At 43.7% G+C, this 13,450-nt stretch overlaps 1 protein-coding gene across 2 annotated transcripts; it reads left to right on the forward strand.

Annotated features, from left to right (window-relative positions):
* Positions 1–8,390: 8,390 nt before the first annotated feature.
* Positions 8,391–12,752, forward strand: MAGEL2 (MAGE family member L2). 2 transcript variants are annotated; one of them, XM_084771974.1, is made up of 2 exons: positions 8,391–8,716; positions 8,827–12,752. In XM_084771974.1, the coding sequence occupies exon 2, from the start codon at positions 9,018–9,020 to the stop codon at positions 12,729–12,731; it is 3,714 nt and encodes a 1,237-aa protein (XP_084628100.1). In that variant the 5' UTR covers positions 8,391–8,716; positions 8,827–9,017; the 3' UTR covers positions 12,732–12,752. The 2 variants fall into 2 exon arrangements, with proteins under 2 accessions (XP_084628100.1, XP_084628101.1); XM_084771975.1 differs by having other exon boundaries at positions 8,391–8,565.
* Positions 12,753–13,450: the final 698 nt, after the last annotated feature.

Genomic DNA, 13,450 nt, shown 5'->3' on the forward strand with positions numbered 1-13,450 from the left:
TGTCTGAGATTTTCCTGCCTTTTAATTCTTTAATTGGCAGAGAAAAGCCAGTGAGACCTCTAGACAACCAAACAGTGAGCAAAGTATGTAAATAAACAAAGTATACAATGACCAAGCCCCAGCAAGCCAGGGTGGCCCTGTTAGTGTCAAGCAAAGAAGCTTTCAGACCATAAACATGAACAGTTCTAGGAGGGCATTTTATAACAATTAAGGGGTCAAATAGAAGGACATAAACATATGCAATGTGAACAACATACCAAGGGAGTTAGTGGCATATTAAGTTTAATAGTTAAGTAAGAGAAATAAATAAGTTCACATACATACTTAGAGATTTTACATTTCTCAGAATAAGTAAGCAAGCAGAGTTTTAAAAAAAAATAAGGTGAAACTATAAGAAATAATCTACTCAGAACATATTTAGAACTTTCTCTCAGCCCAGGAGCACATTTCTAAGAGAGTCTTGATATGTATTTTAGGCTGCCTTCAAACTATTATTTCAAAGTAAATTCAGAACAGGGAATTTATATATTTATATGAGCAAATGTGACCATATTGTACATATTATCTGATTCCACTAGAGTTAAATTAAAAAGGTATGTGATTAAAAATTCTATAAAATGTTAAAGTGTTGTATTAATTTAAAACTTAAAATATGCCAAGAGTCGATGAAATCACATAGGCACATATGAAGTAGTTTCAAATTAATTTAAAAAAAAACACTGAGTGCTTTAGGATGCTAGTATAACAAAGATTAGTGAAAAGTATATGATTTTCAAAACCTACATTATATACCAATAACTATTTCAAATCAATTACCTATTTATGCACATTAAGAACACAGAAAAAGTGTTAAGCCTGGTGACATAGGCTTTTGTCAATACTAGAACTGAGTAGAACTGAGCCATCTCTGTACTCTGTGAGTACATATATGAGTTTGGGCCAGCCTTTTGGTTTCGTTTTTATTTTGTTGTTGTTGTTGTTGTAAATTTTTACCTTGTATAAAAATAAAATGAATAATTCAGAAATTAACCAAATTTAACTTAAGTAGAAAATGAAGAGAAGTAAGTTGAACTAGAAAACAGATAAATGAAAGAAATAATACAATACAAAATTCATTTCAGAAAAGAATTAACATCAATGAAAATCATTGAAACACTAGAAAATAAAGGAGAGAACAACAGAAATATAAAAAAGGAGACAGCAGAATTGGGAAGGAAGGAGAGGAAGGGGGGAGGGAGGGAGGAAGGGAGGGAGTCTATGTTAGTGCATTAACAGGATACCAAGACCTTTACTGAGGTTGTTTATGGATGTCTTAGGAACAGGGTTTCAAAAGAAGAAGAGGCCTGTAGCTAACAGACAGCACAGGCTTCATGTGGAGGCTCTAGTAAGGGGACCAGGGGTTTTCTCTGACATGGACTCTGTTGCTATCTTTTTTTATCACTTTCCCCTGGTGGAACAGCCTTGCCAGGCCACAGGAGAAGAGAAGATACTCAGTCCTGATTGCAACTTGATGAGCTGGGATGGATTGGGAGTGGGGCTTCCCTTTTCTGAGGGATAGAGGAGGGGGAGGGGGAAGAGTGTTGAAGGGTGGGACTGGGAGGCAAGGAGGGATGGGTCTATGACCAGGATGCAAAGTGAATAAATAGATAAAGTAATATTAAAAAGAAGATGCTGATGGATGATGATAAGGTTCAATGTCATATCAAGAATGGAGGAGTTGATATCATAGTGGGTGAAAGTACTTGCTGGACAAACCTGTGACCTGAGTTCAATCCCCAGAATTTATGCAAATGTGGAAGGAGGGAGTTGACTAGAAAATTGTTTACCTGTATGCTCCATATGCATGCTATGGCTCACAAAACTACAACCACACACCATACAAAGGCAAATAATAAGCTTAAAAATTAGTAATAAAATACAATCCAAAGAGAAACTACAACATAACATAGACATTGAGAGAGTCACAAAGAGAGATTCTATTACCTTTTCCCTTATCATAGGGAATTTGTTAAATTTCAGGTTGTTTAACAAATAAAAGATTAACTGCCAATAAAAGAATATTTAGAGTATTTACAATTTTAGTTAATAAAATAGACAACTTAAATGAAATTCACCTTTAAAATATCCAGGAAAAAAAGGGGATGCTAAAGAGCTGCCACATAATTCTAGCCCTCAGGAGAAAGACACAGGTAGATCATTGTAAGTTGGGGACCATTTTGGTTTACATAGTGAAGTTCAGGATAGCCAGGGCTGTGTAGAAAAACACTATTTTTAAAAGGCCAAAATTTGCCAAAATTTCAACTGAGCGAATAAAGAACATGAATTTCTGTTGGAATCAATGAAAATATATGACCTATATAATTACAAAGTAAGCAGCAACATGAAACATTCAGGGAAGATATATAGATGACCTTTAAATACAAAAAAAAATCCTCATCATCTGACACTTAAAAGAAATCACAAGGAAAATACATATCTAACAAAAGATTTGTACTTAACAGTTGCAGTAAACTTAAAATTTCAGGAAAAAAAAAGACCTAGAGAAAAACAGTTTGAAATGATCTAGATAATTAACATATAACTCACAAAACAATGTGTGATAGTTTGTGGGCATATGTGTACGTGAAAATGAACATAGGTGTGTGTTTGCGTGTGCATATTCACACACATGCACCCTACACAGCAGAAGAAAAAACAAACCAGTGAAAGAAAGTGTAATAAGGCAGACAAGAGAGGATTTTAGGACATTATTTCCTAAACAATAATTCATAACAAACTGTATAGCATTTACATCATATGTGATATAAGTTATCAAGAGACCTACCATCATGCCGAGTATTGCATATGTTATATGGGAGCACTGTCTACACAATCACACAAGGAGTGTAAACATCCTTAGGGTTTCAGATCTACTGAGGTAGTTTTGACCACTGGTCTCCCAAAATACTAGACTTTGTGAAATAAGCCAGCCACAGGAGGAGAAACATCACATTCTATGACTGTGTAGTGATCTTCATATGATGCCAAACATGTGTCAAAAGCCATAGCACAAACAATACCAAGAGTTAAGCCTGGTGTGATTCATGCTATAGTTATGTTTCAGTACAAGCTCACTTAATGTAACAGATGGATTGCTTAGGAGGAAGATGTTGACAATGAAAGAGATCGCATGTTCTTCTCATATTGGTTAGAAAGGTTCTAGAGCTAACCCCTTATAGAAAATAAATGAGATCATGTGACATTCTTTAAAACAAACATTATGAAGGCAGTAAAAATAACTAAAATTTACCAAGGATACTGCAGGAAGGAGTTGAAGGAGTTTCTAAGAGAGTAAAATATTCTGTATACTAATGTGTATGTATCCATGGCTTATTAGTGGTGATATATCTGACACCTATATCTTCATTGTGTGAATGGCTACGTGTTCTCACCTAGACTTGCATGGTATAGCATACTCTTCACTTATATAAGATACAATATCACTATTTAATGCATAGTTATACTAGTGAACACATATAAATATAACTTTATCAAGATGTGTAGAACTACTACTATAGGAACCAGCCAGCTAACTCTTAGATATATACCTCCAAAGATAGGAAAATATTAATATATATCCAAGTGTGCTATCTCATGCCTGTAATCCCAAACCTCAAGAAGCTGAAACAGGAAAATGGTCATGAGAAGCTAACGTTGAGTGTCATCATACATTTCAAGCCTGCCAGGCTGCAGATAGATTGACTATCTAGAAAGACAACAACAACCAAAAGAAAAGCACACACTCGATATTTATGATCAAGTTGTTCATAATTGTCAACATAAGGAGCTAAAGATAGGTAACAGAGAAAAATGAATACACTAAAAAGTAATCATGACATGTACACAAAATGAGATTCAGTTGAAGGTTATGAAGACAGACAGACTTATTTACTATGCCATGGATGGAACTGGAGGACAGGTATGAAATGAAAGCCCTAGCACAAATGAAAAATATGTGCTCCCAGTCCTTAATAGAAGTTTAGATTTTGAAGTTATAGGCATAAATCATAGGATAATAACTGCAGGTTTCATGGAGGACATTGGGATAGAAGGAAGCGGGATGGCATGTACCAAAATACAGTTAGATAAGAATAGCTAGCTTTATTATTCTGTTGTACATTGGGATGACAGTAAGTTTTGGTAATTGACCATATTCTTACAAAAAAAAACCTAGTATGAATTTATTATATGGTTCTTAACCTAGACAAATAATTACTAGTTAAGGAGATAGAAATGCTAATTACTCTTATTTGGTAACTATAGAATGTGTAAATGTAGCTAATTATCACACTTACTCCATAAATATTTGTAATTATTAAGACAATTATAATGTCTGTCAGTATCAACTTGACAGGAATGTAGTACTCATACTTAACAATCTGAGTACAGAGTCGTATAAACACCATTTCATATTCACTACAATATAATCATCAAAAAGGTTAGACTTACTAACTTTTGCAGCATAGTGAGTATCTGGAATCCCATTATATTCTGGAGGAGTATACAATGTTCTACCCCAACTGTGGAGGCTGCTTCAGAATCTTATAAACAAATGCCACCATTCACCCCTACTAATTTAGCTAAAATAAATTAAAGCACATGTTACCAAGGACAAGGAAAAGAATTTACTAATAGCACTGAGTTATGGCTATCTCAAATGCTCATAGGTGAGCCTTAAATGAACTGCGTTGTTCCAAAACAATTCTATGATTTTAAGAGTTAGATAACAAAGTTATAATAGGTACAAAGTGTCTGCATGTTTAAAAAGTACATCAAACAGCAGAATATAAAACAATAAACAACAAAAAATACTACTGTCATTTATGAACATGAAAAACTGGCTAAGCATATTGAACAAAAAGCAGAAAAGGAAATGTTTTCTTTTGAATATTGAAAAATGGCTATCGTGGCAAATGAGAATTCTCCTTTAATGATGAAACTGTCCTTTGATTGTTACATGCTACTTGAAAGAACTAGCTAAACCCATTTTAAGTCTGTGCATTTTATTGTATGTTAATTATATAAAATTTTTCAGAGTTTGGGCATCACTGACTTAGTGATTAAGACTGCTAATCTTAATCACTATTTTATTAAGATATGCATTCTGCTATCTATTGCAGGATACAGGATCAGATCCTACATATTTGTATACAAAATGAAACCAAACACTTAAGGATTTATTTTAAATAACAAATAGTATATATAAAGATCTAAGGGCAATATTTTATCAAATCACAACAATTCAGTAAATGATAGTTTTGCTATCTTATTGAAGCCTTTATATTTTTTTAACTATTTTTATGTCTGGTATCTTGAGTATTTTGTTTATTTTTTTAAATCTATTTGAAGAGCATTTAAGAGCCTTTCCTAGCTTTATTGTTGTAGTAGTATTTTCTTTTCACTGATGCACATTTAGCATGACAGTTATGCATTAATGTGCCAAGCAAAAGTGAACACTTGCTTATTTGTGTCAATTATGGCCAATATGTTTTTTCATAGTGACACAAAAATCATCACATTAATATTTGTATGTAGTGAACAGTAAGATCTTGCATCAGAGTTTTTTTGGGGTTTTTGTTGTTGTTGTTTCTGTGTTTTGTTTTGTTTTGTTGTAGTTTTTACATATAGCACACTTCCAGGCACCCAGTGAATGTTTGACAAAAAATATTATATAAATAATTTGTGAGCTGCTTGTGAAGACCACAACTTATTTTTCTCACTTCATAGTCCACAGCCGCTTACTGACCACTCAGGGTTCTTGGTGTTAACTAGTGTGCCAAAGCAAAGTTCCAGACTGCTTTCAAATTAAAAAATGCTTCTATGACACAGGGGTAAATTTTCTTTCTTTTATTTTCCAACAATTTGCACACATTATACACTGACTTAAGTCACTAAAAGGACAAACAGATGCCAAAATTCAATGAAATGTTTCATATTCATTTCCACTGTGTTTCCTATGAATTTTATTGAATTTTCAAGGTCTTCTTGAGGAGGCGAAACACTTGGATCAGAGTTATTGGAGGGAAATGTTGTACTCGCATAAAAGGCTAATGAGGAACTCTGGAAGCTGGAAGATTTCACAAAGATAAAGGGAACTCAGAATGGTGATGCAGATGTCTCTTCAGTCTGGTGATGCTTGAATTGTTACGTTTTAGCATTGGTCAGTTTGCAGAACAGAATTATATGCTCCTTGGTGTCTGGGTATGATGTGAGCTGGAGAGTACCTATTGCTCAGCATATACAGATCTGTATTTTTAGGAAGTACCCACATTTACAAGCCCTTCGACAATCACCAAATCCTCCATCCTCAAGTTTTTCTGTTGTTTACATATTTACCAAGGAACAGCCCCTGTACAGATTGCAAGTTATTTATCATCTGCTTCTAATTATACATATATGTTTTTCTTTGTCACCCTGAATCGTTCATAATCACTTCCTTGTGGCTTATATACTGTCTATTGACATAATTGGATGCTCTTTCCATAAAACAGGTTTGGCTGGAGTTGATGGGCTACGGCAGAACTATTCATTGATGTCCAAGTCAATGAGAATAACCATGCCCTACTGAAAGCCATTTGCCATGAGGGGTGACCTACACTTTGGCAGACTGGAATCCAAATCTGTCACAATTCTAGAAAACAAACGGTTAGTGGGAGAACTTATTCTGATGTGTTTATTTATCTGAGTTAGCATATGAGAAAATGAACCAGTTTTCATCAAACCACCCACAGTTAGGAAAAACCATGTGGCAAGGCTCATAATAGAGAACAAAGGGGTTATGTTTATAGCTGGTTCCTCTCAAAGGATTCTAACCCATGTCACAGTTCTTGCATAGATTGGGGCTATGAACCTGAGGTGAAAACTGAAAACCATGACAATATTGCAGTATTCATTCTACAGAAGGCTGCTTCTGCTTTGGACACAACCTCCCCCCCACCCCCCATGTACACAAAACTGACCTAGATCATTGTGAATTGCGGGTATAACATGCTTTCCACAGCCAGATAGTCTCTGAAATACGACTCCCAAATTCTTCTTTAATTATTTAAGAAATTGTAGTCCGGGAGCACATTTCTCCTTTAGAGCCCACAAATAAAAAGATATGAGGAACATTTTTGCTGTGGGTATCTTAAGAATGGGATATAGCCTCGATCATCCTCTCCTGCCCCCTTGTGGTTTTCTTTCCTCACGTTGGACTCGTGCCCTAGGCTGCAAAGAGCCCCTCTAAAAGAACCCTAAAGTTAATTACCATCTAAATATCCATAAAATTCCTCAACTAAACTGTGATTGCCACTTAATTTCTAGGAGAAAGAATACCAATACAGAGAAATTTTGATGTTTCCCTCTTTATCTGTTAACATGGCATACATCCAACTGTTGAGCCGGTTTTCCAGAAAGCTTTTCTTATAGTTTCTATTTTTTCTGGAAATATTTGGAAGTATTCCTAGCCTATTTGCTAATTTCTGGCACATTGCTTCATTTTTTTTGTTTTTCGAATGTCTCTCACACTCCATTGTCTCGTTTCTCCCACTTCGGAAATGGAATTTCTGTTAACTGTCTCTATGAATTTCTGTTAACTAACCTCCAAGATTCCTATTTCTTTCCTCTCTAATTGGCTCATCTTTTCTCTGCCTGACTCTACAGTGTAGTCACGATTCTTCTAGATGAGCTTAGTGGTGGTTTTTTTTTTCCACTCTAAACACACTCTGCTGCAACTATTTTCACTACTGATGCTCTGTTTTGATAAACAATTGGTAAACTTGATTCTCAGATGCTCTTAATGAATACCGTTAGATGAGAACGCCTAAGATATCGCTGGTAAAGTGACCCGTGTCTTAGCAAATACTCATCAAGCCTTCTTTCCCTGTGCTTCCCGTGCCTCGTTGTCGCCGGAGAAAATAAATTCTCCAGGAAATTCACACTTTTTCGAGACAGATACCTAAATACATCCCCCACAATTTCCCTACACCTTCGTTAAATTGTAATAGCTGTCTGGTATAGATCCCCAGTACCACTTACGTCAATATGCTTCATTTCTGAGCTCAGACCACACCACCGCCCCCACCTTTGGACATGTTCCATGTTGCTAGTGGTCCGATCCCACTTCACAATACAACACAGTGGTATTTTTTTGAAGTATAAATCTATTCCTGTTGCTTGCCTATATAAATTTATGATTAAATAGGCTGAACTAGCTGAGTTGAGGAACTATAGAGTAGAAGAAAGGATCTTGTGTCAGTCAGGACTTTGGTAGACGCCCCTCTGCACAATCCACTTGTGGTGGTCGGGGGCGGGGAAAGGGCGGGATTGAAAGCCCTCCCCCCCCCCCTCCTTCTTACTGCGGAGAGCTGCAGAGGCAGCCCGCACTCACAGTGGGCTGCTAGCTGTTAGCTGCGAGCTGAGCTGCTAGCTGCGTGGCAGAGTAAGCCGGGCAGCAGCACTTGGCAGAAAACCTCGGAGGAAGTCAAACATCTCTGCTGCGGTACCAGCCAGACACTGCTCTGTGAGAGCTGCGGTGCTAGCCAGGTAAGGCTCGCTGAGAGCTGCGGAGAGCCCGCAGCGCTCGCTGAGAGCTACGGAGCCCGCCGCGCTCCCTGAGAGCTGCGGGGAGAGTCCGCCTTGCTCGCGGAGAGCTACGGAGCCCACCGCGCTCACCGAGAGCTGCGGTGCTAGCCAGGTAAGGCTCGCGGAGAGCTGCGGGAAGAGCCCGCCAAGCTCGCCGAGAGCTGGGGAGAGAGTCCCGCAGCGCTCGCTGAGAGCGTCAGAGTAAACCAATCTCATTTGCAGCCTATTCAGCTTTCAAGCTGGAGGGGGATCCTGGACAGCCACGTAGACATGCTCAACACTGGAAGAAAAAGCGCAGCAACCGGAGGCGAGCCACCGCCAGTCAATCAAGGGACGAGCTAAGTACGAATGTGGGTGATTCCAGCCCTCCGGAGACCCCGGTGCCTCAAGTCCATAGCCGCCCTACAGTTCTGATGAGGGCTCCGCCTGCTTCCTCCCGGGCTCCTCCTGTCCCTTGGGATCCACCTCCAGTGGACTTGCAGGCTCCCCTGGCTGCTTGGCAGACTCCTCAGCCTGCATGGGAGCCTCCAGAGGGCCAGCTGCCTGCCCCAGTGGCTCAGCTGTCCCAGACTCCTGCCCTAGGAGCCCCAATGGTCCAGGGCCCACCGCTGGGGGGAGGAATGGCCAAGCCTCCAACTCCTGGAGTCTTGATGGTTCATCCTCCCCCTCCTGGAGCCCCAATGGCCCAGCCTTCTACTCCAGGAGTCCTGATGCTGCACCCTTCTGTCCCGGGGGCCCCTTTGGCTCATCCTCCTCCTCCAGGAACCCCAATGACACACCCTCCTCCTCCTCCTCCTCCTGGGACCCCGATGGCGCTCCCTCCTCCTCCTCCTGGGACCCCGATGGCCCACCCACCTCCACCTGGGACCCCTATGGGCCACCCTCCGCCTCCTGTGAACCCTATGACCCATCCTCCTCCACTCGGGAACCCAATGGTGCATCCTCTTCCTCCCGGAAACCCGATGGTCCATCCTCCCCCACATGGACCACCAATTCCACATGGTCCCATTGCGGGGACGCCAATAGCACAGCCACCAAACCCAGGAGTCCTGATGGCCCAACAGCTGACACCGGGAGTCCTGATGGTCCAGCCTCCTGCTCAAGGAGCTCCAATGGTTCCTCCTCCTCCGGCCTTGATGACCCAGCCTCCACCGTCGATAACTCCGATGGCCAAGCCTGCTGGTCCTGGTGTCGTGATGATCCATCCTTCAGCTGCCAGAGCTCCAATCATTCAGACTCCTGTATCGGGAGCACCAATGGCGCAGCCAGTGATGGCCCCAGGGCAGCCCCTGGCTTCTTGGGCTCCACAGGGTCAGCCTTTGATCCTGCAAATCCAGTCTCAAGTCATAAGGCCTCCTCCACAGGTTCCCCCTGCCCCCCCAGCCCCCCAGGTGCAGCTGGCCACACCCCCAGGCTGGCAAGCCACCACACCCAATTGGCAGGTGACCCCCCAGGGTTGGCAGCCTAACCCTGTTGCCTGGCAGGCCACGCAGGTCACGTGGCAGGCCCCAGCGATAGCCTGGCAGGCCCCTCCCACTGTGCGTCAAGGACCCACATCCATTCGTACCGGGCACACACCCATTCGACCTGGACCACCTCCAGTGCTTCGCCAGATACCTCCTGTGATGCGTCAGACCCCACATTCGATGCGGCAAGCCCCACCACTGACCCGCCATACCCCTCAGCCTATCAGACCAGCTCCACACGGCATAGCAAGCCAGCCTCAGCTGTGGCAAGTCCTGCCACCCCCACCTCCACTGCGTCAGGCTCCACAGGCTCGTGTACTAGTCCCAAGGGTACCAGGGACACCCCAGGTGCCTGCAGCATCATCAGTTGCTCAGATACATTTGGTTCCACAGGCAGGCCCACAGGTGCCTCAGACAATGCTGCCAGGCGCACTTTCTGTCCCAATTCCGGTGCCCCCGACTGCCTCTCAGTCTGCTCCCAGGGCTGTGCATTGCCCATCCATCATCTGGCAGGCCCCCAAAGGTCAGCCCCCGGTGCCACAGGAGCTCCAGGTGCCACAGGAGCTCCCAGTGCCTCAGGAGCTCCCGGTGCCTCAGGAGCTCCCGGTGCCTCAGGAGCTCCCGGTGCCACAGGAGCTCCCGGTGCCTCAGGAGCTCCCAGTGCCACAGGAGCTCCAGGTGCCACAGGAGCTCCCGGTGCCACAGGAGCTCCCGGTGCCACAGGAGCTCCAGGTGCCACAGGAGCTCCAGGTGCCATTGGAGTTCCAGGAGGCACAGCAGGCCCAAGCAATGGGCTGGCGGGCACCCAGGGTACCCACTCACTTCTGGCAGCCTGTGCCTACCCAGGAGGCACAGGAGCAGGCCACTCAGATTGCCCATGTGGAGCAGCAGCAGCCCTTTCAGGGAGCGTCAGCCTCCCCCAGGGCACTGCAAACTCAGCTAGCTGCCCACCAGGCACAGCCCACAGGCCTGCAGGCAGAACTGCCATCGGTGCAGCTGCAGCCTTCTTGGCAAGGCCCACTGCCAATGTTGCAAGCCCAGCCTGGAGCCTCTGCAACACCGACAAATTTTCCCAGGGGCTCCACTAGGTCACTTATGACTCCATCAGGAGAGCCTGGCCCCTCTTCTCTAGAACCTCGGGGCCCTTCTAGAGATCGCAGGACCTCTGCACGGGACAGAAAGGGTCCTCCAAAGGAGCGCATGATCATTGGTGCCACCTTCTCTGCTCCAAGGGCAGCATCAGCTTCCCGGGCATACATGCCAACTGCCTGGAAAAACTTGCCTGCCACATCAGAGACCTTTCCTGCCACCTCAAGGGTCTTTCCATCTACCTCTCATTTCCAGCCTGCCTCTTCTGATTCCGTTAGAGGCCCCTCTGCCACCTCAGAGAGCCCAAAGTCACTGCCATTTGCTCCACAGGATCCTTATGCCTGTGTAGAGGCCCTGCCTGCAGTTCCCTGGGTTCCATATCCCGAGGTGAATGCCTCGCCAGCGTGTAAGTCAGTGCCTGCCATCCTGATGATGACAGCAGCTGCTCCCCAGGCAAGTGCCACCGGTGCAGAGGCCTCCAAGTCCTCAGAGGCACCACGACGCTCTGGCAAAGCCACCAGGAAGAAGAAGCATCTGGAACCCAAGGAGGACAACTCTGGCCATAGGATGGCCTCACGTGACTGGCAGGGCCCTCGATCCTGGGAGAATTCCAGCCAGAATGACTGGGAAATCCAAAGGGCTATGCAGCTCCTGGGGGACGAGGAATCCCTCCACACTCCCCAGAATAGGAATGGCTGGGGGTGCCCGAATACCTCTAGGATTCCAAGGGGCTTCGATGGCCCCAGCACTTCACAGGACCAGGGGTTCTGTGATAGCTCACAGGGGTCTCAGTCATGGATGGTCTCTGAGGTCCCAAGTGCCTCTCGGGGATCCAGTGCTGTTCAGGACTCCAATGAAGAGAGCCAGGCACTGTCCCCCTTAGATGAGAGAGCAAATGCTTTGGTGCAGTTTCTCTTGGTCAAAGACCAAGCCAAGGTGCCTGTCCAGCTCTCGGAGATGGTTAATGTTGTCATCCGAGAATATAAAGATGAGAGCTTAGAAATCATCAGCCGTGCAAACACTAAGCTAGAGTGCACCTTTGGCTATCAACTGAAGGAAGTTGACACCAAAACCCATTCTTACATCATCGTCAAAAAGACGGGGAATCCTCAGTGTAGTTTGCTGACATCCTATTTAGACAGGCCAAAGTTCAACCTCCTGATGGTGGTCTTGAGCCTCATCTTTATGAAAGGCTACTGTATACGGGAGAATCTGCTCTTTAACTTCCTGTTCCAATTAGGGCTGGACGTCCACGAGACAAGCGGTCTCTTCAGAAGTACAAAGAAGCTCATCACCAGTGTGTTTGTGAGACACAGGTACCTAGAGTACAGGCAAATCCCGTTCACTGAGCCAGCAGAATATGAGCTTCTCTGGGGACCCCGGGCATTCCTTGAGACAAACAGGGTGCATATCATGAGGTTTTTGTCAGCGCTCTATGAGAACCAGCCCCAGACCTGGTCATACCAGTACCTTGAATCGTTGGGAGAGTTGGAATACAAGGACACGAATGAAGAGCCCCACGACAGCGATGACGATTCTCACGAGCCCACCAGCAGCCACCATCCTCATTAATAGATGTTACTAAGACTATCTAGTTCCTGGGGGGGGGGGGGGTCCCAGGCCAAAGACAACAGACAGTGGGGGTTGGGGGGGGGGCGGGGAGAACATTGTGCTTTCTGGTGTTTTTTGGTATTGTTCTCTGTGTGTAAGTTTGAATTTCAGCCTCTTTTTATATTTGCCAAAGCTTTTGTACAGTTATGTGAGATGACTTAAAGTGGCTGTTGTACTGTTTTGTATTTGGGCATTTGTATTTTTTAATGAGATCTGTGGTTCTCTGTTTTGTGTCCTGATTGTTATGTTATAGAATCCAAGTTGTGCAGCCTTTTGTGAAATGAAGTGGCAGTCTATTTCTCTCATTCTGTTTGTGTAAGATCATAATAGGATGTTCTTTGGTTGTTAATATGACTCATCAGTAAAATATTTTCTGGGGGGGAAAGTGAAGATCTATATCTATATAAATATACTTTTAGCATAACATGAAGTGTTTGTCTTTATTTTAGTTTTGAACAGGATGGTGGGAGGCCGACTTTGCCACCCTCCGCGAATACATATAAACACCAAGATTACTATCAGTGATAGTAAAACTCACGGGTGATGACAGATTCCCAGAACAGTACTCCATTCATCCTTAAAGCGATGCAGTGATTGTGGTGGGTGTGGAAGCCAGAGATTTCCTTAAAGTGAAAGTAAAACCTCATAAGCAAGACATGTCAAATTAAGAGGGGAGCTGT

This window comes from Acomys minous (genome assembly GCF_964271855.1).
Source record: "Acomys minous genome assembly, chromosome: 2".
In the NCBI taxonomy this organism is placed as follows: Eukaryota; Metazoa; Chordata; class Mammalia; order Rodentia; family Muridae; genus Acomys; species Acomys minous.

Bases quoted from the DNA above. Each gene is read 5' to 3' on its own strand.
- MAGEL2 (XM_084771974.1), top strand. From the start codon at position 9,018: ATGAGGGCTCCGCCTGCTTCCTCCCGGGCTCCTCCTGTCCCTTGGGAT.